This window comes from Aulonocara sp. 'chitande type north' Nkhata Bay, linkage group LG1 (assembly GCF_057382095.1).
Source record: "Aulonocara sp. 'chitande type north' Nkhata Bay isolate Kocher_YH1m ecotype deep benthic linkage group LG1, A_spYH_male_GT1.1, whole genome shotgun sequence".
Taxonomy (NCBI): Eukaryota; Metazoa; Chordata; class Actinopteri; order Cichliformes; family Cichlidae; genus Aulonocara; species Aulonocara sp. 'chitande type north' Nkhata Bay.
The window spans coordinates 18,193,086-18,217,695 of NC_141344.1; the positions used below are offsets into that span (position 1 = coordinate 18,193,086).

At 38.4% G+C, this 24,610-nt stretch overlaps 2 protein-coding genes across 6 annotated transcripts in view; both read right to left on the reverse strand.

Annotated features, from left to right (window-relative positions):
• Positions 1–2,514: 2,514 nt before the first annotated feature.
• rhcga (Rh family C glycoprotein a) lies at positions 2,515–6,951 on the reverse strand. The gene is made up of 11 exons (XM_086286346.1): positions 6,620–6,951; positions 5,740–5,932; positions 5,483–5,633; positions 5,217–5,364; positions 4,960–5,126; positions 4,739–4,876; positions 4,257–4,393; positions 3,796–3,920; positions 3,447–3,520; positions 3,274–3,347; positions 2,515–3,181 (listed from the first exon to the last, which is right to left on the reverse strand). The coding sequence occupies exons 1-11, from the start codon at positions 6,846–6,848 to the stop codon at positions 3,148–3,150; spliced, it is 1,470 nt and encodes a 489-aa protein (XP_086142472.1). The 5' UTR covers positions 6,849–6,951; the 3' UTR covers positions 2,515–3,147.
• Positions 6,952–15,942: 8,991 nt separating this feature from the next.
• The window catches only part of fes (FES proto-oncogene, tyrosine kinase), a 38,358-nt gene continuing 29,690 nt past the window's right edge, over positions 15,943–24,610 (reverse strand). For 4 of the 5 annotated variants that reach the window (XM_086286358.1, XM_086286383.1, XM_086286373.1 and 1 more), the window contains 3 exons: positions 23,753–23,910; positions 23,494–23,616; positions 23,069–23,322 (listed from right to left, as the gene is read on the reverse strand). In XM_086286358.1, coding sequence (XP_086142484.1) covers positions 23,180–23,322; positions 23,494–23,616; positions 23,753–23,910 — 424 coding nt within the window. In that variant the 3' untranslated portion in view covers positions 23,069–23,179. Of the gene's footprint in view, positions 16,104–23,068; positions 23,323–23,493; positions 23,617–23,752; positions 23,911–24,610 lie in introns of those variants that run through there. The other variant, XM_086286366.1, reaches the window with a different exon arrangement.

Consider the following 24,610-nt stretch of genomic DNA (forward strand, 5'->3'; position numbering starts at 1 on the left):
AGAAGAGTAAGAAAATAAATATACACTTCAGGACCAGGGGTAAAGGGATCAATAACAATTTAAAATTTAAAGTTTGATGATTTAAAGTCTCACACACAAGCCGTTGAAAGGGGAGGAGGGGTCGGCTGCTTCCAAATAGAGCACATTTCATTCATAATGTAAATCCAAGCCCATTATGTATTCATGATTTGAATCCTGGGTTGTGTGAAATGCACCCTAGACAAAGTGAATCTGTGAACTAAGGTGTAGGTGTGATAGATTATGTTGTGGTGACCTTCGAGTTGGGGGGTGGGTGTTCATACTGGAGTGCAAAATTAAAACCAATGGAAGATGGACAAGAAAAGTTCAAAGCCATCAAGTCCTCAGTTTAGAAAAAATAGAAAAGAAGAGGAGGAGAAACGAGCAAAAGATACAGGTATGCAGATGTGTCATTGGATAATGGCAGGTCATCCTGCAACAATCAGAACACTTTATTAATCCCTAAGGAAACTATGTGAGTTACAGTTGCTCCAAGACAAAATGGTAAAAATAGCAACAGTAACAGACTAAACTCCAAACAATACATTATGTTACAGATTTTAATATTAATTAGTCATTGTCAATTGTTGATTCGTCCTGTTCTCATTGTATGACGAATTATGATGGTTGTTTGGTAGCCGTTTGCATACTATGCATACTCTCTCTCTCTTCATATGTGTGTGTGTGTGTATGTGTGTGTGTGTGTGTGTGTGTGTGTGTGTGTACAACAGTTTTATATTAATGTACAATCCTTAATATGTTTTGTGTGTGTGTGTGTGTGTGTGGGGGGGGGGGGGGGGGGGGGGCAGAGGGAGTTTCGCCCAGGGCGCCAAACTGGCTAGGACCGCCACTGGCTAGAATATTTGTCAGTTATTTTGTTGAGTGAGAAGCTGCCTTGTGAAAGGTCATGTGGATGCAGTGGGCTTTACATTACATGGCGTGGCTACACTAATCAATCCACATTTTTTAATTAACATTCGAAGTGAAATAAGGGTCATATTGTTTATCACTCAACCTTGCAATGGCTCTTTGCCCAAACAGCTTGAGAGTCACAAGTCATGGGCATTTTATGGAATACGTGTACCAGCGTATTGAAATATAAAATATGAGTATTTTGGTAACTGTATTTCGTTACAGTTACTGTTTAAATAGGTGATAAGTAGAATACTTTGTTGAAATACATGAATTATACTACAGTATTTTCCTGATTCCTATGTTAGGCTATCCCCTCTCTAATTTCAGTAATTCTATGCATTGCCAGACACCCAAACAAACACGCAATAAGAGGCTCTAATGTAAGCATCCTAATAATGTTGGCGCCATCAGTTACAGAACGTACCCGAAGCCAGCACAACAGAGCCAGCAGTGCACCGGCAGAAATGCATTTCTTACTTGGAAATTCCGACACCACTTCACATTTAAAGAAGAAAGGGACGGGTGAAATCTGACCGTGCAATGCAAACTTTGTTTATTCATGCAGGCCTATATGACAGAGAATGTGCATCTTCTTTTTGTTTTCATATTTTTTAGGCCTACAAGTGGCTGAAATATAAATAAAGCTATGAAAAAATATGTTAATATAACTGCAAAACACACAAAATACCAGTATCCTTCTTACAGCACATAAACATAGATACTGGCTAGTTGGTATACCAGCTGATGGTCAAGAATAAATGCAGTTGAGATACTTTATTAAGGAATATTACTAAAATACTCTACATAGTTATTTTGTTGAGTGAGAATCTGCCTTGTGAAAATCCCCATATTCCAGAAGGCCATGTGCTTTCTGGACGCAGTGGGCTTTACATGACATGGTGTGGCTGTATCTAAACGTTTCTTAACTTCATCTAAAAGAAGACTGAAAAAAAACTTGCAGCTCCAGTCATTTATTGATTTGGGTGAGCTCATTCTGACTTTATATTCACTTGGCAATGATTACTTATCATAATACAAATTGGACGGCACATATTTGCCTAGAGGTTATTTAGACATGCGAATAGTAAAGAAATTCTTATTGTTTTCTACTGAAAATACATTAATTTTTCATTTTGTTCGTAATACTGACCTAAAACTATTCCGCTCACAAAGGTTGTAATGATCAACAATGTTGAAACTAATTTAGAGAGCTGTGCATTTCTTCACTCAGCACACTGGGAAAGCAGTTTGTTTTCATTCCATCAAACTGACACAAGCTTCTTTAATATTTTTTGGTCACACCATTTCCAATAAGTGTTAAGTCTAAATAATCTAAGCACCTTTGTGTTATTAAATCACATTTTAAGATAGTTCAGTACATTTAGTGGAGTTGAAATCCTGTAAAACGATCAAGCAGATGAGTCTTCAAGATCTAGAACATTTCTCACAAACTAAAAATAACAACAATCATGTTTCATTCATCACACAAATGTTATATTAGCATTGATTCCCTTACCGCATCAGTTTATCCAATAAACTGAATCCATAATATGCCAGAAGTAAATCAAGCAAGTTCTTACATACAATCTTACATTCTTTATTGGAGGTAACATTCAACAGCAACCAAATTGCTAGAGGTTGTATCATAGTTACTATAATTAAAACTTCTAAAGAGGCAATCTGCAATTTATGCAGCAAACTAATTGTTGAACTATATGTACATAGCGGCATATAGTTAAAAAGCTATAAATTATTTTATAGAAATAATTCAACTAATAACAATACACAATTTGTCTTTGTTATTACAGTTTTGGCTGCACAATAATATTCCTCAGTGCATAATTAGCTTATAGACAGATTATCTTTTACATGTACTTGGCATTCTGAAGTCAGAATGATATATGTTGCTTCCAAAGTGAAGGTAAAAATCAACATTTTGAGAACAGTTTGAAGCTCCAGCAGCTTTAAAAACCTTGATTCCAAATAATATTTTGTTGAATTGGACATTTACTGATTATTTTATGTTGTTTTAACTTAAAGCTTCTAATAGTTGATAATAGGCAACTACATGAGACATAAATTGTGCAAAACAATACTTGTATATTAAAACATTTTCATGTGGCTTATTTTCCAAAGCTCCTTCATCAGTTCATGTTTATCAGCTGCATAAAGTTCATGAGGATATAAAGGGGACTGGACTCCTGCTGCAAGTCTCTAACTTTCCTCCAGAGAGAATTGTGACTCATGTCTGTGAAAGAAAAGAGGAAAATGAGTTAACAAGAATTTCATGAGGAGGAGGAAGTGGTAAGTAAGGAGGACAGTTAAAGTTTCTGAGCTTACGTGTCTTGGTGCTTGTTTATCATGTGGTTGTTGTATTCCAAAACAGGAGGGATTGTCTCTTCATCCTCAGGAAGCTGGAACCAAAAGATGAAATCAGAAAGCGAACCAAAATGAACCAGTATTTAAAGGCCTGCATAGTCAAAGGGCAAGAACACCATCTAGTGCAGTCTCACCTCCCAGTACGCTTCATCATCAAAGCAAAAGTCATCAGCAGGATCTCCCCAGAGGGGAAACCTCAGGATGAAACCTTTAAAAAGAGAATATTATATCATTAAGATTTGTTACTTACATTATCCTTGCATATCATAGCATTGTTCACTGTAAATTTTATACTTTAAAACAAAAAAAAAAAAAAAAAAAAAAGGGTGTCTCAAAAATAGTCACAATAGCCTTTCCTGATTTTCATTTTATCTAGTTTTCTTAAAATTCTGCATAAATGTTGTTTTTAAATACTTCATGGAGTTCTTTAAAAAAGAAATAAATCTTTCCAAGTGAAAGCAAAAATGATGTTATGAAACTCACCAACACAGACTCCTCCAACCAGTCCAAATGCAATTGCTACACATGTGCCAGCAGCCTGGTAGGCTCCCTGCGTTGACATAGTCCTGTTTTCAAACTTGCCACTCAAGCCAAATGTCTCGACCAGCCTGCACAGGAAAAAAAAAACAACAACAAACAAACAACAACTCTTGAATTTCGGTGCATTTTCAACACATCACAACTTGTGCTGTCAGCGTTAATCTCGCTAAAAAATAACCGCATTAACGCGGCAACTCTCCGTTAACGTCATTTTAGTGAGATTAACGCTGACAGCACTAATCATAACTGAAGTAGAAAGTTCAAATGTCACTGCATAGTTAATGTGAGTCTTTCAAAAAAGGAGGCTGAATAACTGGGCGTGTGGATCCCTAGAAGTAGTCAGTAAACAGGTCTGGTCAGTTTTTGAATTCCAAGTTTTATGTGTATTCGCGTTTGTCACTCACCCCTCTCTGCCATAGACCTCTTCAGTAGCTGCTGCAGCAACTATGGCACCTACGAAGCCACCGAGCATCCCTGGCACGGCATGCAAGTTGTGGATGCCACATGTATCCTGGAGCTTGAGCCTTTTCTCCAAAAAGGGCTGAGAAAAATAAAGTCACAACTAATTAGCAGTCTTTTTTTTTTTTTTTTACTAATAGCCTGTGTCAGTGATCTTTTATTCATCAATTTGTCAATTGGATGGCATCAATTTCACAGTCACCACACCTTGCTTCCATTTATTGTAAAGTATTCATCCTATACTTAATATTAAAACCATGCAGTGACTGCTCTTAAAATTCTTCCTCATTGTTCTTATCAGACTCCTGATTTCCGCACAGCAGTTTTTGCATGTCACTGCTTCTTTCTTTGTTTTTCCTATGATAACACCAGAACACAAAAATCTCTCAGAACAGAAGCTAGGGGGTTAAAGAATGGCATCACTCACCGTGACATATAAGTACCCAAAGGTGGAGATGATACCACAGCAGAAACCCACAATGATTGAACCGTAAGGAGTGATCATAAACTCTGCTGATGTCCCCATTGCAACCCCAGCAGCCAGAGAGGCATTCTGGATATGTACCTGTCAGATAAAAGTGGAACATTAGCGTTCATAAATAAGTCGATTTCATAAGCTTCTGTATCATTTCCCTTTGTGTGCCATACCATGTCTAATTTTCCTTTCTTTTGACCCATACTGGAGATGGCGAAAGTGGTAAGAACACAGGCAGCGAGGGAAAGGTAAGTGTTGATGACTGTTCTATGCTGTCCAGCACCGTGGTTTGTGATGGCCGAGTTAAAACTGGGCCAGAACATCCACAGGAACAGTGCACCTGCAAGGTGTAAGAAAGGCAAGGACACATGTTAGGTGGGTTAAACAAAATACAGAGTTTGGCAAACTCTGTAATTTTCCATTTACTCACCAATCATAGCAAACAGATCAGAGTGGTAGACAGACCCATTGAGACGTTTACTTAAGTTCAGGTTTGGTCGGTACAGCACCCAGGAGATGGCCAAACCATAGTACCCTCCAAAGGTGTGAATGACCATGGAGCCACCAGCATCTCTGCACTGTGAAAATAATTACGCTTTTTTAAATGGGCAGAAAAACAGAACTGCAAATCCCCACAATACAATTTTTAAACTCTGAAGGAAAGTTCAAATTTTTAATGTGGCTGCCGAGACTCACATGAAAGAGGTCAAGGATGATGTATTCCTCCACAGCAAAAAGTGTGACACCAAATAAGGTGACAATCATCAGCTGGACAGGGCTTACTTTCCCCAGGAGAGCCCCGTAGGCGATCAGAGATCCAGCACAGCAGAAGTCAGCGTTAATCAGACTGAAGGAAAGCAACCACAGTTCAAGCCAGTTATTAACATTTACAAGTTAAAGAATGTGGTTTCATTTTTGAATTACATAACTCACCAAGGAGCGATGGCACTTACCTCTCAATTCCGATGGTGATTTTTCCAGTGACGGGGTCCAAACTGTGGAACCAACCTTGCATGAGGAGAGCCCACTGTAGACCAAAGGCGGCGATTAGAAAGTTAAATCCCACGCCACCGAAGCTGTAGCGCTTCAGGAAAGTCATGAGAAAGCCGAAGCCTACAAAGATCATGACATGGACGTCCTGGAAGCCTGCAGGGATTTAAAAAAAAAAATTTCAGTGTTTTTGCGATCCCACCTGCCTTTTATTATTATTAATATTGAGTAAAACAGAAGGAGTCTGAAATGTTGTTTAACACTTTATTTCTTTTTTTTAAGTTATATTAATATTTCCAGTTTAATGTAAACTCTTCTTTAAGGATGTCAGCACGTAGATCACTGGGCAGACAATCTGTTAGTTTCTCAGGGACATTGCACATTACAACATTTTCAGTAGTTAAGTACTGCCACATTACCGCACATAAGCCTGAAAAAAGTATGTTTTATTATTATCATCATTGCCATCATTATCTTTTATTACTATTTCCAGCTTTTTTCCCCCTGTGGCATACAAAAAAAAAGATACCTTCTGTAAAAGTATTCAGCCTTTGAAAGTAAAAATGATTATTATCATTATTGTTGTTGTAAATATTGGTGGGGGAGGAATTCACCGTCATCCCTTAGACATCAGTGGAAACTGCCAAAGATCTCAGACAACAGTGTCTGCTTTCACAGCATTAAGCGAGAAAACACGGCACTTTTATTTATTCACACATACATGTATCCCAAAAGTGCATGCATGCATGTCCGAGCTACGTTTAGCATGCATATGCTACAAGTAGCAAATGCACTTGAAAATAAAAAAGAGATTTCTTAAAGGCTGTCTGTTGTTGTACTTACTTGGATATCTGAAGTAGAAGTCATTCTCAATGTTGCTGGTGATGTTATGACTCCTTTTGAACTCACGCCATCCTTTTTCATCCGATTCCTCGTCATACCGGATAAAAACTCCAAAGAGAATAACCATAGCAATCTGCCAGACGAAGCAAACAGCCGGTAAACTAACACGTATATAGGTGTTGTTCTGCGGGCCGAAGAAATTTCCAGCTCTTTCACAGCAGTTTCCCATCTTGATGACTTTCTTCTGACGATGCTCTGATCGCTCCTCAGGTAGGGTCCTCACTCAGCTGTGACTTCAAGCTGGCTGTCAGCATCTTATATATTGTGAACTTTGGGAGGGGGTGCGACTCTCTCTACCACTCACAAGCAAGGTGTGTGCTCGTGTTATCTTTCATGAGCTAAACCACTCCTTACCTGCTGCTCTGCTCTTCCTGTTAAAAGTAGGGGACGTTATTCCTAGAACAGGCAGCAGGAAATAATCAGATTGCATCACTATACTAACCCAGTATGACTTCTTAAAATGCCATTATATCAAAGTTGTCCAATGGGTTAAAAACAGTAAATATTACACCAGAAGCTATATTTGCAGCCGGAATAAAGAATACTACTGCTTATTTAATGCTGCACTGAAAATCAGTTATGTGTGACAGCCGTGTGCTCTGTCCAGGCATGAAACTGGCGTCAGGTGAACACACTTGTCAGTAAGGGTTATACTACATTGTAGAGATTCATACTCAATTTAGGATTCTTTTTTTACCAAATTCTTTTTTTTAAATTTCTTTTACAATTTTTTATTTTATGTAACAGCACCATATCTGCCATGCCCTTTACTGCTCTTTGAAACAGTGTCTGCTTTCTTGGGATGAAGTGAGCAAACACAGCCTGTTCCCAGTTTTATACTTGAACATCAATTTTACACGGCCGAGCTGACTAAAGCAATGCAAACCACCTTCCTCTGTGCACTGCCCACATCCTTGACATGCAAGATTAAACATCAGCACTCTAATATTTAGTCTGTAAATCTGCATAAAGCCACCTACAATGCTTTTGTTAGTTTTGTGTATGTGATGCTTTGCTCACTGTTTTACAGTGAGTAAAGGGTGCTGCTGACTGTTGTCCCCTCAGTGCCTCACATGTCTAATGCTTACAGTATCTGGATACGTTTTGTTCTCACTGTGTTTCCACGTTTTGGTGATTATCTCATCAAAGAGATTCCAGTTTAAGGACTCATCATGTGCTGGGTAGAAGCTCTCTTGCACTTGAGTGACACATGCAACATTCTTGATTGTATCTGGTTTCTCTCTTCAAAGATAATCCACCTTCTTCAACTCGTTATGTAATGCCCTGAGCAATCATATAATCACATTTATATCCTCCAGCAACATATGAGACATTATTTGTATAGAGCTTAACAGGCCTCATAGACAATTTACCTTCCTTGCATCATAAGTCAAGTACAAAATATTGGAAGGAAATTTCTTTCATTTAGGTGTATAAGTCATCATATCGTAATGTTTTGAGGGTGCTTGCGCTGTAACACACTGCATTGCATATGTATCCTTATACAGTGCTCTGTTTTGATGTGGAATAAAACTAATTCAATCAAATCTAAAGTAAGGCTTCAATATGTAAGTTGAGCATGTAGTTCATAAAGGCTAAAAAAAATTCCACATACCAAAAACCCTTTACTTTATTGCTTTATCCGAGTAAGAAGAAACAACAACAATCTGTATTTTGAGCAAGCAGCAGTTTATGATATACACATATACATATGTATGTATGTATGTATGTGTGTATGTGTGTATGTGTGTGTGTGTGTGTGTGTTTTGGTTATGTAGTCGCAGCATTAATTTGAAGTCCTGACCATTTCCATGTTTTTATGTTATTTTGTTTTTTGTTTTAATTGTGTTGGTTTGTTAATCTGTTTGACGCTTATCTATAACTCAAGCATAAAAAAAGCACCTGACTCTGGGGATGAAAAGCTATATATTTAGGCACTTTGTTATTAGGAGTCTGCTACCATTTGTTTAACTGAAAAATAGCAAAACATGCATGTTTGCACATATTTCGAGAAATAAAATAATTTCCTAGCACAATATAAAGAAATGAGGGACGACTGGCAAATTATCCTTTCCTTGTCAAGACTGCTAGCTGACATTGTCGCACACAGGGATCTTAACTGGCAGCAGGGTGGCATTAAGTAATAATGTCTCTCAGTGAAGTTTAATTTTGAAGCCCTGTCACAGCCTAACTGAAATGCGCTAAGGCAAAAGGCAGCCATGTTTTCATGAATGAATGCTGCAGTGATCATGCCGTCTTTAGTCTATGATGGAAAGAAAAAGTCCACATGGAGTATTTCAGTTGGCACAATCGTGTATCTGTAAAGCTATTATCATTCAGCATAGTTGATGGAAAAATTATACAATGTTGCCTAGAAATATGTTCAAACATGTGACAGAGGAACAGTACAGAGGTTTCAGATTTTATCTGATGAAGTTATTTCAGAAATGCTGTAGTCAATTGGTGTCACATGTTCAGCATTGACGACAGAGAGCTCCTAAGTGATCCCAGTAGAGATATTAAGAGCTCCTGTCAATCAGCAGGTAAGGTAGAAGCAGATCAGTGCACCGCAACTATTCAAACAAAGTTTTTCAATTGTCTTCTATTTCTTTATTAGACATTGCCTTAAACACACACACACACACACACACACACACACACACACACACACACACACACACACACACACACACACACACACACACACACACACACTGTATCATCATCAGTCATGGATTGGCCTCCCCAGAGTCTGGACCTCAACATTACTGAAGCAGTGTGGGATCTATTTGACAGGGAACAGAAGAGAAGGCAGCCAATGTCCAAAGATGCCCTTTGAATGTCCCCCAACTTGCCTGAAGAGTTATTTCTGAAGACTACCTAAAGAAATTAAAAGAAAGCTTGCCCAAGAGAGCTGATCGTGCTACTAGAGACATACCAAATAAGAATTTTAAGCCCATTAGATTGTAACCTCTGTTTTTGCGTTATATACTGTGTTTAAATGCATGTTTGCATTTAAACACATCTGTGTAGCAAATGCTAATGCTAATGACACAAATGAGTGTCAGTTCAGTGCACTGAATGGTACCATCCAATATCATTGAATCAAAATGACAAGCAGAAGAAGTCAACTTTGAAAGAGTTATTGTTAGGACACAGAAGACAGGAGCTTCATTGACAGGGGGTTTCAACTGTCTCATGTTTCAAAAGAAAAACTGACAAAAGCAATACCTATATTTAGATCACTTGCAAACAAATCAGTAAAAAGGACTGTAAACTGTGTTTAGTGGGGCATATAGCTATGGGGAAAATATGGCATAAAACTAGGTTGTGATTATGGCTATGATGGGTAAAAACTGGGGTGTGGGCAGAGGTGTGACCTTTGTTGCTGCTGATGGGGGACTTGTCAGAAAAAGGTTGAGAACCATCACACTAGTGTCACAGGAAACAGTATCAGCCCAGTACATGATCACGGACGTTCTGCAGGTCATAACTTACTGTTGACATTTGCAAACAGCAGCAAATTTGCAGTTATGCAAATTAACAAAGATGAATGCACATTGGTGATTTCAGTAATGTTAAAAGCACCGGCAATGTTCTACAGAGATCTGGAAGTCATACTTCGCTATACTCTCGACACTTAGTGTGTAGCTTACACCAAGATAATGATCTAAGACTGAAAACTTGTGCCCTAAATGAGATGATCCAGTTCTGTTTTGCTCTGAGAAGAATTGTTGCTGACACGGTCAATGTAAATCAGTACAGAGGTGTTGTGAGCCTTCCTGTCTTATTTTGATAGTCTCTCGCCCTTTGTGCATCATGTTCAGGTTGCTCTGTCTCATTTCCCTGATTTAGTTCAGCTGTGTCCCTTTGTGTGCCAGCTCCATGATTGCCTCATGTGTGTATTTAAGCGTTCAGTTTCCTTAGTTCATTGTTGCAATCTCCCATCATGTGGTGTGTCTTCTTTGCGTTTTATTCTCCTAGTTGATTATTAATTCCATTCTGGGTTCCATGTTTCCTAGATTGTATTTTTCCTTTAAGTCCAGCAATAAAACTGGTTTTAAGTTCAGTTCCGCCCCTAAGTCCACACCTGAGCATGCCACGCACAGCACTAAATGACACATAAGGGCTCTGCAAATGATTTTAAGAGTATGGAAATGATCTCAATCATGAGCTGTGGCATTAAGAATATCAAATCTCAACAGTTTTAAACAGTGCTCTCCATCACAATCAGTAAAACACACACTGAGGGAAGACAGGGATACTCCGTCTAATGAGGCTTGATGAAACAACATCAAGGTGCTCTGAAATGGTCAAGTTCCAACACTTTACTGATTTCCTTTAAATGATCATGCTCTTGTAAGTGTCCTTTTCTTTTTCCATAGTTTTCATAAGAACTTTCCATATCGAAAACATCAGCAATCAATCCTATCAGCACAAAGGCATCAAAAAATTGTTTTCTCCTCACATGACTGATTTCTGTCATTTTCTCTTTATCGTGTCATCACTCTTCTCGGGTTTACAGCATATTTCTTTTGTGTATTCTGTTACAGATTTATGAAAGACGAGTTCATCATATGAAATTAATCTTAATAGCGCAGCTTTTCTAAAGAAAATAAAGTGTCAGTCACGTTGATTGCCCATTGATTGTGAAGGTTGACCTGGAGGAGAGTGACAAAACTGAAAGGAATTTTATACAACTTGTCAGGTATGTACAGCAACAGCGCGCAAGATGTCGCAGCGATAGGACTGCGTCAGGCAGTCGGCTCTGACAGAAACCTACAGGACAATCCTGTAGATGATCTGACATGCAGATTACCTGTAGAAGCATTTTAGAACAGACAAGAGTTTTACTTTGTCAGACAGCATCTTTGTCTCTCACGTGGTCCATCATGCGACTTCTGGTCAAAGCACATGCAGGTTAGTCACACAGCCTCACAGGTGATTGAGCTAAACTGGGCACACACTACCGCATTATGGATGGGATAAGCTGCTTCCATGGGTGTCTTTACATCAGGATTTGGGTTGTAGAATGTGTTGCTTTTTGCATGTTGCTAAAACACTAGATTTAGATTTGATTTGATTTTGATTGTTTGAATAATTTGATTAAATTAATTTAATTTTTGAAATTCAAATAAAAAACAGCTAAATAATTGGAAACATATTAACTTCAATGAGTTTAAGAAAAGAATGTATCCAGTGTCTACTGCTTTGTCCAGATTTTATGACTATGACTGTTTCTACTAAGGAGAAATTGGGATCTGTTCTGTGTCCTCAAGGCATTCAGTCAATCACTGTCTTCTACGTCATTTCTTCAAACAGTTCTAGTCTAGAAGTGATTGATTTCCTGAATGATTTGGAAATTGAAACTCTACACTAGGACATTAAACAAAGTTCAGTGGAATTAAACATTTTATAGCTGCAGATTTGTGCTCAATGTTCTACTGTCATCACCGTCAAACTAAGTTAACCCTATTGTTTGTGTTTTCATTTTGAATTTCTGGATCTTTAGTTAAATTTTTAACACCCTTTGTTTGGAGAGCTTACATACCACCTAAACCATTCAGCTCCGGTTTTAGTACGTTTATCTTTTTTATGCATTTCTTAAAATCTTTTATACTAGTTTTATACTAATTTTTCATCTTTAATTGTTACAATTACAGTGCATGGAAAACAGAAAAAGAAGTCCCTTTTATAAGCAAATCATTGTATGCACATCGTTTACGAGATTTAGCTACACAGCACTGTACAAAAATCTTGAGTAGGTCTTCCATTAAGACCTTTTTCAGTGAAAATTATATGGATCAACTGAAAGACCATAATCATCATTCAGATCTTTTCTCCTCTACTTGTTGAGTAGGGGTGCAACGATATTCGTATCGATATTGAACCGTTCGATACAGTGCTTTCGGTTCGGTACGCATATGTATCGAACAATACAAAATTTTTAATTTATTTTATCAACTTTTCTTCTGACCATGCTGTCTGTGTTGAGAGCTCAGTGGATCTGCGTTCGACTACTCCGCCTAGGCTGCACTGTCAAGCGCAGATCCACTGAGCGCAGCGCAAGCTAGCAAGACAGAAGCTAAGCTCGTTGCAACATGGCAAATTGAACCTCCCCCACCCTCATTCAGATCTGGTGTTTGGAACCATTTTGGTCTTCATGTGAAGTATGACCCTGAAGGTAAGCGCATCATGGACAAAAGTAAAACAGTGTGTCGGATGTGCCACGCAATGCTCAATTACATTGGTGGGAACTACTGCGTTAGCGCAGTTACCTCGTTAACGTGTTGACGCCGTCCAGCCCCACACACGGGGCTATCCGCGGTAGCTCGTTAACCGTGATTTGCCGTGTTGTGGCGTTAACGTCATTTCAGATTAACGCTGACAGCACTAGTGGGAACAAAATGAATATGACTGCACATTTACGCCAACATCTTAGTGCAAAGACAAGTGGAAGCAGACAAAAACAACAAGCAGGCATGCTACAAACTTTACCCGAGTCATTTAGACAGCCGTTAGCACATGATTCTCCTTATGGGGACCTGATATGTTTAATATGCTGCTGAGAATATAGCCCAGAAGAAGCTTATAGTATAGCTTTTATTTTGGAAAGAGCCCATTTCTCTGTAATAAACTCTCTTTTCCAAAGATGAGTGATTTCTCGATCAGATATATTTATTTTATCCCTTTGTTGTTTCAGCAACATTAAATTTAAAAACTGTACGTTTGAGTTAAAATATATATTTATAATTTTAATAAATGACAAATTAAAAAAGCATGAACATTTTTTCTTTGTATCGAAAAAATATCGAACCGTGACACCAAAGTATCGAACCAACTGTGAATTTTGTGTATCGTTGCACCCCTAGTGTTCAGTTACCTCAAATGTTTTAAGGACATGCTGCACACCAGACTGAGATCTATCAAGTTTTGTGCCAATAGCTTTTTAAGTAATCACTTTGTTGATGCAAAAACTTTTTCTGTCACACTGTTATTTTTAGAATTATTCGTAGATTTGGCTAAAGAAATTTGTGGCAGGATGCTAGCAATAATGTGCATACAAATACAAGTTAGAGTTGGTTCTTTCCTCTGTTTTCTGTCATGTGTCAACACAACACTGATTTATCAGTTAAGTTAGGTGCCCTTGTTATGTTTGAATGAATAATATAACTGATTTAAGTGGCTTAACAACTTAACATTAATCCGAAAATGGGCAAGTACAAGGACTGGAGTGAAAACGAATGAAAAAGCACACAGTGTCCCAAGAAAACCATTGAAAGAGCTTCAGAAAGGCTCGAGAACTATTGCTCAAGACTGATTTAAAATCTTATTACAGGAAAGTCTGGCTCCTTGGAAGCATAGTATGAATAATGAGGGGTGGTTCAAGACTTACACAGCTCTGTACAGTCACTGGCAAAGTATCTGTGTCAATCTGCCAGTTTACGTAGTCATAAACTGAGATCTAATGTGGCAGCATGATGGCATTGGGAGAAGTAAGAATGTTTCTCGGTGAAGTTTGTTTTTAAAGCCCTGCCACAGCTGGCTAAAGACTTATGCACAGGATTTTCTGCTGCATCTCTCATTTGCTTCTATATGTTAGAGCCTCTTTTGCTGCCTGTTATAGGCATACATACATTTTTGATTTTCAGTTATACTCAGTACATTAATGCCATTTTTCCCCACAAACAATCCACAAAACTAATAGCGAAACAATTATGCATCTGAACTTTTTTAGAAATTAGAAAAAGTTGTTGGATAGTTTTTCTCTCAGTCTTGTCGAGTCCACCTAAATGTTTTTAGTTGTTTCAACCTGTTAATCTTCCTTCTGTAACTGTGTTTTCTTTTTTTTCTTTACATGTATATATATATATACACAGGTATATACATGTTCCTGTTGTAGATCTGAGCAGTAGCGATGCACAGAGTTACTGAATACCACTCATAACAAGAGTCAGGTGACACTGGTAACATTGCACACAGTAGAGGTTTCGTATTTACATGAGGTGGTTAAATAGCTTTGTGCATTTGTTCTTGCTGCCATTTCCTGTTTGTGTCATGCATGTATATTTTTTCTCCTCTTGCCTTAATTTGATTAAAATTCACTCAGTTATTCTCAATAATCTGTAAACCATTGCTCTCTTAGCAGTTTGATTCTTCGTTACTTTATTTCATTTCCATCACTATTCATACTTGAGAGCATAAAACTTTTTTCAGCATTAAACTTTTTCCAGCATTTTCTTCTCCTATTTTGTTGTACCCAAAAAAATTTAAGCATATTCTGATCAAGACAGTTAAGCTGATATTCATTAAAGAAAAGTTGGTATACTTTTGTCCGTTCTCTGACCTAATTTTTAACAATCAATAACTGCAAAAAACATGGAGGACCTTACAGCTCCCCAAAAGTGGACCCAAAATGTTTCTATTGTCTTTAACCCTTAATATGATGTTGTTAAATTTGGGTGTCACAGAGAAACGTGTCTTGCTGTTTGGGAATTGAAGCTAGGATGCAGACCCTTAGATAAAGTCCACTGGTTACTTTCCATAATCACAACTGTCTTTTTAATAGTGTGACGTGTTCTGCAGCAAAGTGCAGTAAAGTGACGTTGTCGCAGTTGTGTGTCGAGTTTAATGTGTGATTTTTTTGTCAATCGGTTGATTTGTCTTCCCTTTGCTAGCTAGCTAAGATTAGCAGTCTGCCATTGGAGGGAAAGCTGATGTTTGCTAGCAAATCCATGTACATGAATGATCTGTCCTTCCCGCTTTCATTTACAATATAAAGTCCCTTAAAGCAACTGTTTATGTGATTTAATGCTATATACATAAAACTGAACTGAATGGAATTACCTGGTCACTTACTAATGCTACCCTTACTATACTTTTTCAGTATTACGCTTCAAGAGCAGCAGGCTGGACCGCAGAACTGGTTATGAAATATCTGCAAACAGCAGCATGTGTCTGTCTCTCTCCAGACGTGTCTGGATAGTAATACCAAAATTATAAGAAAGGGTGTACTACAACTATCTCAACAATCATTAACGGCAGATTTAATGCAGTATTACCGAAGATTCATTACTTTTTTGTGTGTCCTGTCTGGCACTGTAGCAATCAGAATTATTGTCTGAAGGCCAAGAAAAAAATGCCCAACAGATTTACTTTCCCAAGTGGGCCTTTTGCTATACTGGTCCACTTGATTGTCATAGTTTATTTGATCTTTATTAGTTATTTTTATTCTAAGTTATTGTAATCAGGCCAGACTAGACTCGGGGACGGGAAAGAAAAACAAGAAGAAAAGTTCAGAAGAAAGTTAACAGAAGGAGAGGGAAAGTAGAAAAAAGAGAGAAAAGACAATGAAAATCTGCTTCATCACCTTTGTCTTTGTGTCCTTTTTTTTTTTTTTTCTCTTCTTCTTTTCCTGGATCACCTGTTGAGAAAGAAAAAAGAAAACAAGCAGAAGAAGACTAGAGCAATAGAATAAACAACAACATGATGATCTATGGGAATATAACAGTAAATACTAAATGTTAAACATTATTGTGCAGCACGTAAGATCGACAGTGCACAGTGTGCTTTGAGGTAGGAGCCAAAAAGGGTGTAGTTTGTATGTGTGAGCACCCGTGTGTACACCTGTGAGCATGAACGCACTTGTTTTTAAAAGGTTCCTTCATGTAATGATCTGTTAGAGGGTGTGGGGGGCCACAGCCCCGTCCACCAGGGCATGAAGCAGGTATGGAGGAGATCAAAACTCCAGACATCCAGAGGCCCCCAGAACACAAGAGACCAAGGAAGACCAACAGAGGGGCAGCCGCGCCACTGTCCCAGAAACATCCCAGAAAGAGCTGAGGAGAGTCCCAGATGAGGGCTCACTCAGCAGCCACAGAGCGTAAGCCAGGGGGGGTTGCAGTGACGTGCCCGGGAGCTCCGCCGGCAGCCATATTTTCACTGTATTCTTGGCAAGCATTCGGAAACTGCCTGTAATATCAGTTCAAATTTATTTTATACGGACATTAGTCACAATCTGAAAACTGCACCAACAAAGCCGCTTATTCCAGGTTTATTCTCACTGGATTTGTGTAATAACTCGTGAAGACATCAGATATGTAACAACAGTGCTTTCAGGCGTTGTAACAGCTGGGCCTACATTTGAAAATCAGAGATGTTAGAGGGGGGTAAATTACTGACTTGCCTATTGTTTGTTTCGTTTTTGCTTTTCAGTGGAAAGTTTTGTGCACTATGCATGCAGTCATATAGGTTTTGTTACCTTGGAGCCAAAAAAAGAAAATATGAAAACAGGCCTGAACATCACAAGACACTCATGTGATAACTAGAAGCTACAGAACATGTTCAACCGGTGAGGTTTCAATTACAAAATGGCCTCGGGTGGATGACTGTTAAGTAATGTACACCACGCCTTACTAACCACAAATATTTTTCATCTTAGAAATTAAGTTGTGCCAACATATTTTTCTCACTCTGTATGTACGATATTTTTTTCACGACTGCATTCCTACCCACACTTTTACTCTGCTACATTCTGACCTTGAAGAAACTGTAAATCTGTGACCTTCTGTTTAGCAGATATCTATTTGTTTATCAGAGCAAAAGAAGCAGAAATAAAGTTTGAATAATGATGCAAAAGTTAAACAACATTTTTTAAAACAAGTGGACACTAGTGGACAATGTTCATGAAGCCCTGCAACTTCATCTAGATTATCCACAATTTCATGTTTTATCCATAATCAACAAAGCTTAAAGAAAGAAAATGAAGATAGTGCTGAAAACAGCTCAAATTATCATTCAGAGAATAGACATTGATTTTAGCCATTTCAGTGAAACACAATAGCTTCAGTGTCACAGCTGAGCTTCACCTCTTCATGACATAACACACCCAAACTGGTAGTCATGTGGCACTAAACAATGTGACTTGCCTTGTCCCAACAAAACCTTTGCAACAGATTCGATGGGGTTTGTTCTTATGCAACAGTCACGAACAATAAATGGTACCTCTGAGGTTTTTTAAGCTCATATTTCTACAGAATCAAGCAACAGTAGCTTTTGTCTAGGTTCCCTTTGTAAATTATGTAGTGTACAAGTGCAGTTATGTGTACAAGTCAAACAGCTTGCACTTGTGAGGTTAAAAACGGGCGGTTGAACTGAGGTAGAATCACAGAAAACACCAGAAACTCGCACAGCAAACAAGTCCTTCTCCAGGCAAATAACCCAAATAAATCCCATGTCATTTCAGATGGCAGAAAACAAAACGGTGGATCAGTGCCACCATGTTTTCAGGTCATTAATCCTCAAGGAGGCAAACAGCAAACCCATAATAAATATTTTATAAATTGAAGCCAAACATTTTATTCTTCTGCAGTAAAACAGGCCATCATCATCGGCTTAATTACTTTGTAATGATGATGTCTTTAAGCAGCATACTGTAATTAATTTGAATATTTTAACATTTATTTGGATGCATTTCTGTTTCTTTTTTATTGATTCACTGGTAACATAGTGATATTAATGAAAAATGGCAGCTGTGGATGATAAGTATCTAAAGAACGTGCGCTAAATTTTTTCTGAGGCCTGTGTTTATTGTCGTGGGTTGTAGGGTAGAACCAAAGAAAGTAGGAAGATGTTTTCTTTTCTTTAACAAAAGAGCTACTTATGAAGATGATAAAACAGCCTTTCAAACATTTACTTCCTGCCCTTAAATTTAAATAATTAAGTACTGAATTCCACAAGCCAGAAAATAAAAACAAACCCACCCACATGGAGTTTATAGGCTACTGAACTCAAGTCAAAACAAATCACACAAAGCTTGAATGCTGCCAGTTTGACCCACTGGCTGCTTTGAGCTGCTTCTCTTAGCGAGGAGACAAGGATGTTTTTTTTTTCTACTAGGAGTCAAATGTTCTCGTCATTGTGGCAGTAATGTGGGTCCGTTTCACACAGGATGTTGAATAGTGTTCAGCCTGTGACACTGAAAATCCTCACCTCAACCAGCAGGTTCACAGCAAATAGCAAAATACACTAAACATAAATTTAGTTAGTCGTATCTGTTAGTCCGAACTGTTGAACCATTTTTCTGATTTGTTTAAAGGTGCAGTCAGTCATTATTTGAGTTCATTTAACAGAAAATAAGAACGGTGTACTCATAAACATACATTGATTAGCTCTGTTCCACTCTGTCTAGTTTTGGTGACTTGCCTTTTGCAGTACAAGCAGGAAGGCGAGTGAGAGGAACAGGCACTGGCATGTAAAGACCGAGCTCTTCTTCAGCACCAAGAGGTGGACGAGGAAAAGCTAAAATTAACTTCCGGGTTCCATGCATTTCTGCTGAAATGCAAAATGAATGCACAGGCTTGACTTAGTGAACGAGGGTACTTTCCGCAGGTTCTGCTGATCATCCTTTTGATACTTTTAGTGTCGTTTATAAAGGATGTTGCTACCTTTTTGTGCTGTTTGAGCACTTTAGTCAATAGTGTGATCCAGAAAAGACCAGTGTTTTTACTGGTAAGGGTCAAGAAGCATTTTCTTCTCTAACCACAGCTGGGGACTAAAGTTACATCTGCACTGCTTAAAGCATATGAACTGGTGCCTGTTATCTGTTCGGGAAGCTAAGTCAGAAGTGCAAGCTTATGTTGAACGTGTTTGTTTGCTGACCAATACATTTAATTGGTGAACTGCAGTTTCCTGAGATTGAAACACAAGGAGATGTCAAAGCAGTTCATTCTGTTGGACCAGTTCAAAGAAATTCTCCCCGAGGGTGTTGCCACATACTTTAATGAACAACAGCTTTAAAAAAAAAAAAAAAAAAAAAAAAAAAAAAGAGAGAAAATTGCATCTGAAGCAGTGGTGTAAGCACATAAACACATTGTAACACAAACTAAATACAGTAGAAACCAGGGCCGCAGATCTTGATTATTTCATCTATTATTCACGTGATCAGATTAGATAGTTTTTTTTTTTATTAATGAGCGATTATAAATGTTCAAAACAGAAAAAATACATCTTTTTTAAAAGCCTTTTCATTGGTTTCCATTTTAAAAAGACAAATGTTTTAATAGTTTAACTGCAGCTACAACATCTGTCAAAAAACAAAACCCTTGTCATTTACGTGCACAATTAAAAATCTATTTTTTTAAACCAAAACATTTTCTTTAATATAAAATAAATACTTACAAGTACAGTAATGTCAAATAAAATAAAGTAAACTAAAGCATAATACAAGTTAGTCTTTACTCTGTCCCTTGGAGCGCTTTCTTCATTAGTAGAAGGCAACAAAACACGAGTTCTGCATGAGGCTGGATGCTGTGTATTTGGTGTGTGTTCATGTGCATGTGTTTTTGTGCGCGTGTGTGTTTCTAGATGTTTAAGCTTAAGCCATTTGGTGGTTGCAGTGAAGAAAAGTAAGCATTCTCTGAAGTGAACGTTATCAGAGCTGAATGTTCTCAGAACATTTTCTGCTGCAGGAAACATGTTCTGGTGATGCAGATATTATTAATTAATGTTAATAATTAAAGGTAGTAATCAGTCAGTGCTCCGCTTAACAGCCCCAGGTCAGCAGTTGAGAGTTTCACCGCCCTGTGTTTGTTTTCACTGGCACTCAGAACCCCCCCCCCCCCCCCCCAAAAAAAGCTTTTATATTTTTATTTTTGTATTTGTAAATATTATCCCAATTTGTTTAATATTATATTTTATTTACAATTTTAAATATTATTTTATCTAAATCTTCAAAATAATTTTAATGAAACCTTGACAGACCCTCCTGTCTAACAGTGTAAAAGCATTTAATCCCTGAGATATATTAGTAGTAGAAAAAGGAAGCACAATTTCAACTGTGCCTCTGAGTTTTTCTACATAACAAAGAAATGCTGCTCTAGTTAATTAAAGAAATGTGTCATCATGACTCTTTGGGCTTACGTAACAAGTTCCAGTAGCTCAGAGTGTCCTGTAATTATAAAACAAAGTTTGTTGATTCACAAAAACGTGAAATTTGGGCCAGGTTGGAGTCTTTGCCGGGCCAATTTTAGCCCCCACACCCTATGTTTCCTACCCCTGTGTAGACAGACTACAGCTCCATGTTAAACTTTGACAGGCTCATCTTCACTGCTGCCGCTGTGTTATCAGTCCTCCGATACATTTCTATTGCAGGTCTATTTTTAGTCACAAATGTGGATGAAATGCTTGAATTTGTATGCAAACAACTTAGCATTAGAGTTGTAGGTTAGAGTATCAAAACAAATTGTTGCATTAAGGATTTTTTATCGAGATACTCAGTGAATCATTGCAGACCAATTGGTAAGGCATGACTTTGGGTGGACCGGGCAGGTAAACATCAGACAAAGCTTCTTCAGCAGTCAGGTCCCCTCAAGGTTGTTGGAGAAAAGATAATCGTTGTTGTAGCTGCTACTATCCATCACAGTAATAAGGCGGCTGCTGTCAAACTTTACACAAAATGTTCTCAGTTGCAGATCAAGTTTAGATTTTTCTGTCACAGTTTTCATTCAGCTTAACTTCAGAGGAATGTGCTCCAGGATACACGCCACATACACCCCCAGTCCAAATCTATTCATTGTGTTCTTCTTTTTTCTCTGACAGCTGATCCTGTTAATTCTGTTCTGTTCAGAGGTATGGAATATAAGGTATTTTCTGCACCTTTCTGTCATTTGGCGTTGACCCGATTTGGTACAGTGGGGAGATTCAGGGGTATGTCCCTCTTTGCCTGTTCCTGGTGTTACCATTATTGAGGGGAAAAAATGTGGCCACAGTTACCTACATTGCCAGTGGTGTTCTCGAATCTAGTAGTAAAGGATGTCAGAGACCAGAATTTACCAGAGGTATTACTGCCTGTGGCGTAACCAGGGCTCAGAGTAATAAAACTGAGCAGGCTGAGGTCACTCCCTCACCTGCCGGGGAGGTTGTTTCTTTGACTGATTTCCCTGTATTCAACTCCTTGGCGAAGTAACAGCAGGAAAATCCTTTCCTGCTTTTTAGACTTCTGGTTGGTTAAATCTTCTTTTTAATGCTCTGACATTTTATTGTTCAGCACTTTGTGATCTTTCTCTTGAAATCTAACTTACTTACTTTTGAGTCGGGTCTCTCTCAGTAGTGACATAAACAGTGCTACGCATGGTTTGCTGGTCACTAAATGGTTACCAGATAGAGAAAAGGTAGGTTGTTCAAGTTGGCATTGCAGACTGCTCATGATGTTGTGGCTGGTCAATCAAAAAAAATGAAAGCGATCCCCCTTGTATTTCTTGTGTCATTTTCCAGCAATCTCTATCTCTTTTGAGTATCTATGTTTGATATCAGGCTTAAAACTTTCCTTTTTGATACAGTTCATAGTTAGACATGGATCAGGTGAACCTGAAACCTCTTACTTTTGCTGTAATATTTCCAGGCTGCTGGGGCCTTCCGTTGATACAGTGTTTTCTCTTCTCTTCGCTGAGTTTTACCTTTACCTCATCTGTTGCTGAGCTAAAGGTTTATTTATACTGCAGGTGCACATGCAGCCCAAAGTGCTTCAAAAAGAAACAACAATAAGAATAATACTGTAGATAAAAGTATCACTTTCTAATTATAAGGAGATATAAAACTAAAACTTCAAGTTCCTGCAGGCCCAATTTTGTTTTGCCTACCGGGACCAAGTTAATAAATCATGCCCTGCTACAACTGTCAGAAGATTGTTTCAGCACATAATAGCGTGACAAATGTCTCTGAACCTTTTACCTAGCAAAAATACGATTGTATGTCTAATTGAAATTAAAGCCTTTAATTTGCAAATACTGAAAACTATAAATACTAAATCTTTGCTTTGTTTTTTTTAACTGAAAATATTTGTAAATTCTGTGATCAAGTACACAAAAAAAATGGCAAAGGAGTAATTTAACTGCATGAATCACCAAGCAGCTTTGAATCCTAATGAACCACCAGTAAGCTCTGGGAAAATGTTTAACTATTATGTCAGTGAGAACAATACACCTTATTCATTTTCCTTACATTAACTGTGCTGTTGTTTTTTTCCACCTGAGAATTTCAAACAGTACAGAGCTGAAGGGGTTAAATCTAGGTACACTGCTGGAAACCAAGACTATTCCAGCCGAAACAGTAACAGCTGGGTATTAAACTTGTGTTTTTGTCTATATTAGAACTTCTGGGATCCTGATTTTTAGAAAATCAAGTGTTTGCAAGCTCGTTACATGTCTTTAAAAGGAGATAAGTTGTAAATGAGTTGCTGACACTCTTCTGGAAACAAAGGAAGAAATGAAAGTGCTGCCCCCACCTGGCAAGCTTCTGCTCTACAAGGCCACACATCAGCACTTCTTAGCTCATTTTCAGCAGTAAGTCTAAAAAGAAATGCTACACAACTTATCAAGTTTTAATTAGACCTTTTATTTTTACTTTTAATATTCATATTAAATCTCAACCTATTTTTTAGAAAGAACAAGTACAACCTAACAAAAAAATAATGTTAAAACACGTCCAACTTACAAGAGTGTATTATATAATTTTGCTGTATATGGCATTGAGATCGATCCGGAGTTTCTTAAAAGATGGTCTGTTTCTGGGATCATACTGCCAACAGCTGTTCATAATCCTGGAGATTTCAATGGGGCAGCCGTGCGGAGCAGGCATACGGTACCCTGAAGCACATCACAGAGAAGCATAACAGGGAGAGAGATGGTCAGATGGCAGTAAACGTGCTTTCTGATACACGTGAGACTCAGAAAATGTATCAGTGTCAAAATCAATCACAATGACAGCAGGAATTCTCCTGAATGTCACGTGAACACGAACACTTCAGAAGTCTTCACCTTTCTCCACCTCTTCACGTGTCTGTTGATTGGTCATGCTGGTGTAGGGGGTCATTCCCATGGAGAAGGTCTCCCACAGTAAGATGCCAAAGCTCCAGACGTCACTCTCTGTGGTATAACGACCTGAAAGCAACAGCAGGGGGCAGTGTAAGCAAAGGCATAGGCGCAGCTCTTTGTGAGTATTTAACTGGCTGTTGGCAGTAGAAACAGGAGAAATGTGTCTGGTTGTGGTATTATGGCAGAGGCACTAATGATGCACCATAGTTCAGGGCTTCAGGAGCTGTCCATTTGACAGGGATCTGTCTGAGACCGCCTTCTGCAGAGTAGACTCCGTCATCTTCCTGACGGGACATCCCGAAGTCACTTATCTTCACCACGTTGCCTTCTGCGACCAGGCAGTTTCTAGCTGCAAGGTCCCTTAAAAAGCACAAGACAGGAAATGTAAGAGGGATGGAGGCTGGGGAAAAGTGGAAACAAATGAAACATAAAAAAAATCATGCTCTGTATGAAAAAACAGAACAGATGGCACTTAAAAGAGAGGTGTTCCTATCATATCTCTGTGTTGCGTGCGAGTGCCATTTGACATGCAGTGTTACAAGCTGAGCAGCTACCAGCAGCCTGTCTGATCCGTCCCTGCTGGGCAAACCATACAAGTGCTGCTGTAATGAGCCGGATGTCACAACCACCTCCTCTCCTCTAGTGCCCCTACAGCCAGCCACCGAGGCCACGTTCAATTTGTAGACATCCCCAAAATACTACAACAATTCTGAATGCAGTATATCGTTTACTTAAATATATATACATGCATACGTATTGCTGAATTAAAGGAAATGGTCGAGTTTTCAGAACGTGTTTGTAGATGGTCTCGTCTTTTAATGCAAGCTTTGTTTGCAGGCTACTCACAAAAACCCAACGTTTGATCTTTGTAAGCAACTCCTACACAGCTCTGTGGTCTTTGGAGGATGCGTAGTTACAATCAGGGCTGTGAGCTGGTTTTTCTCCTCAGTCATTAAAAATGTTTAGAACGGTCTCATCACACCCAGTTCGATATTTTTGCATCAGGTCCTTAGATCTATTGCTCCCATTAAGGTGAAGGCTATCTCTGGAAGGAAAAAGT

Bases quoted from the DNA above. Each gene is read 5' to 3' on its own strand.
- rhcga (XM_086286346.1), bottom strand. From the start codon at position 6,848: ATGGGAAACTGCTGTGAAAGAGCTGGAAATTTCTTCGGCCCGCAGAAC. The intron at 4,877-4,959 runs GTATGGCACACA...TTTATCTGACAG, and splicing joins AGAAAGGAAAATTAGACATG to GTACATATCCAGAATGCCTC. The intron at 3,921-4,256 runs GTGAGTGACAAA...TTTCCTGTGCAG, and splicing joins GAGGTCTATGGCAGAGAGGG to GCTGGTCGAGACATTTGGCT.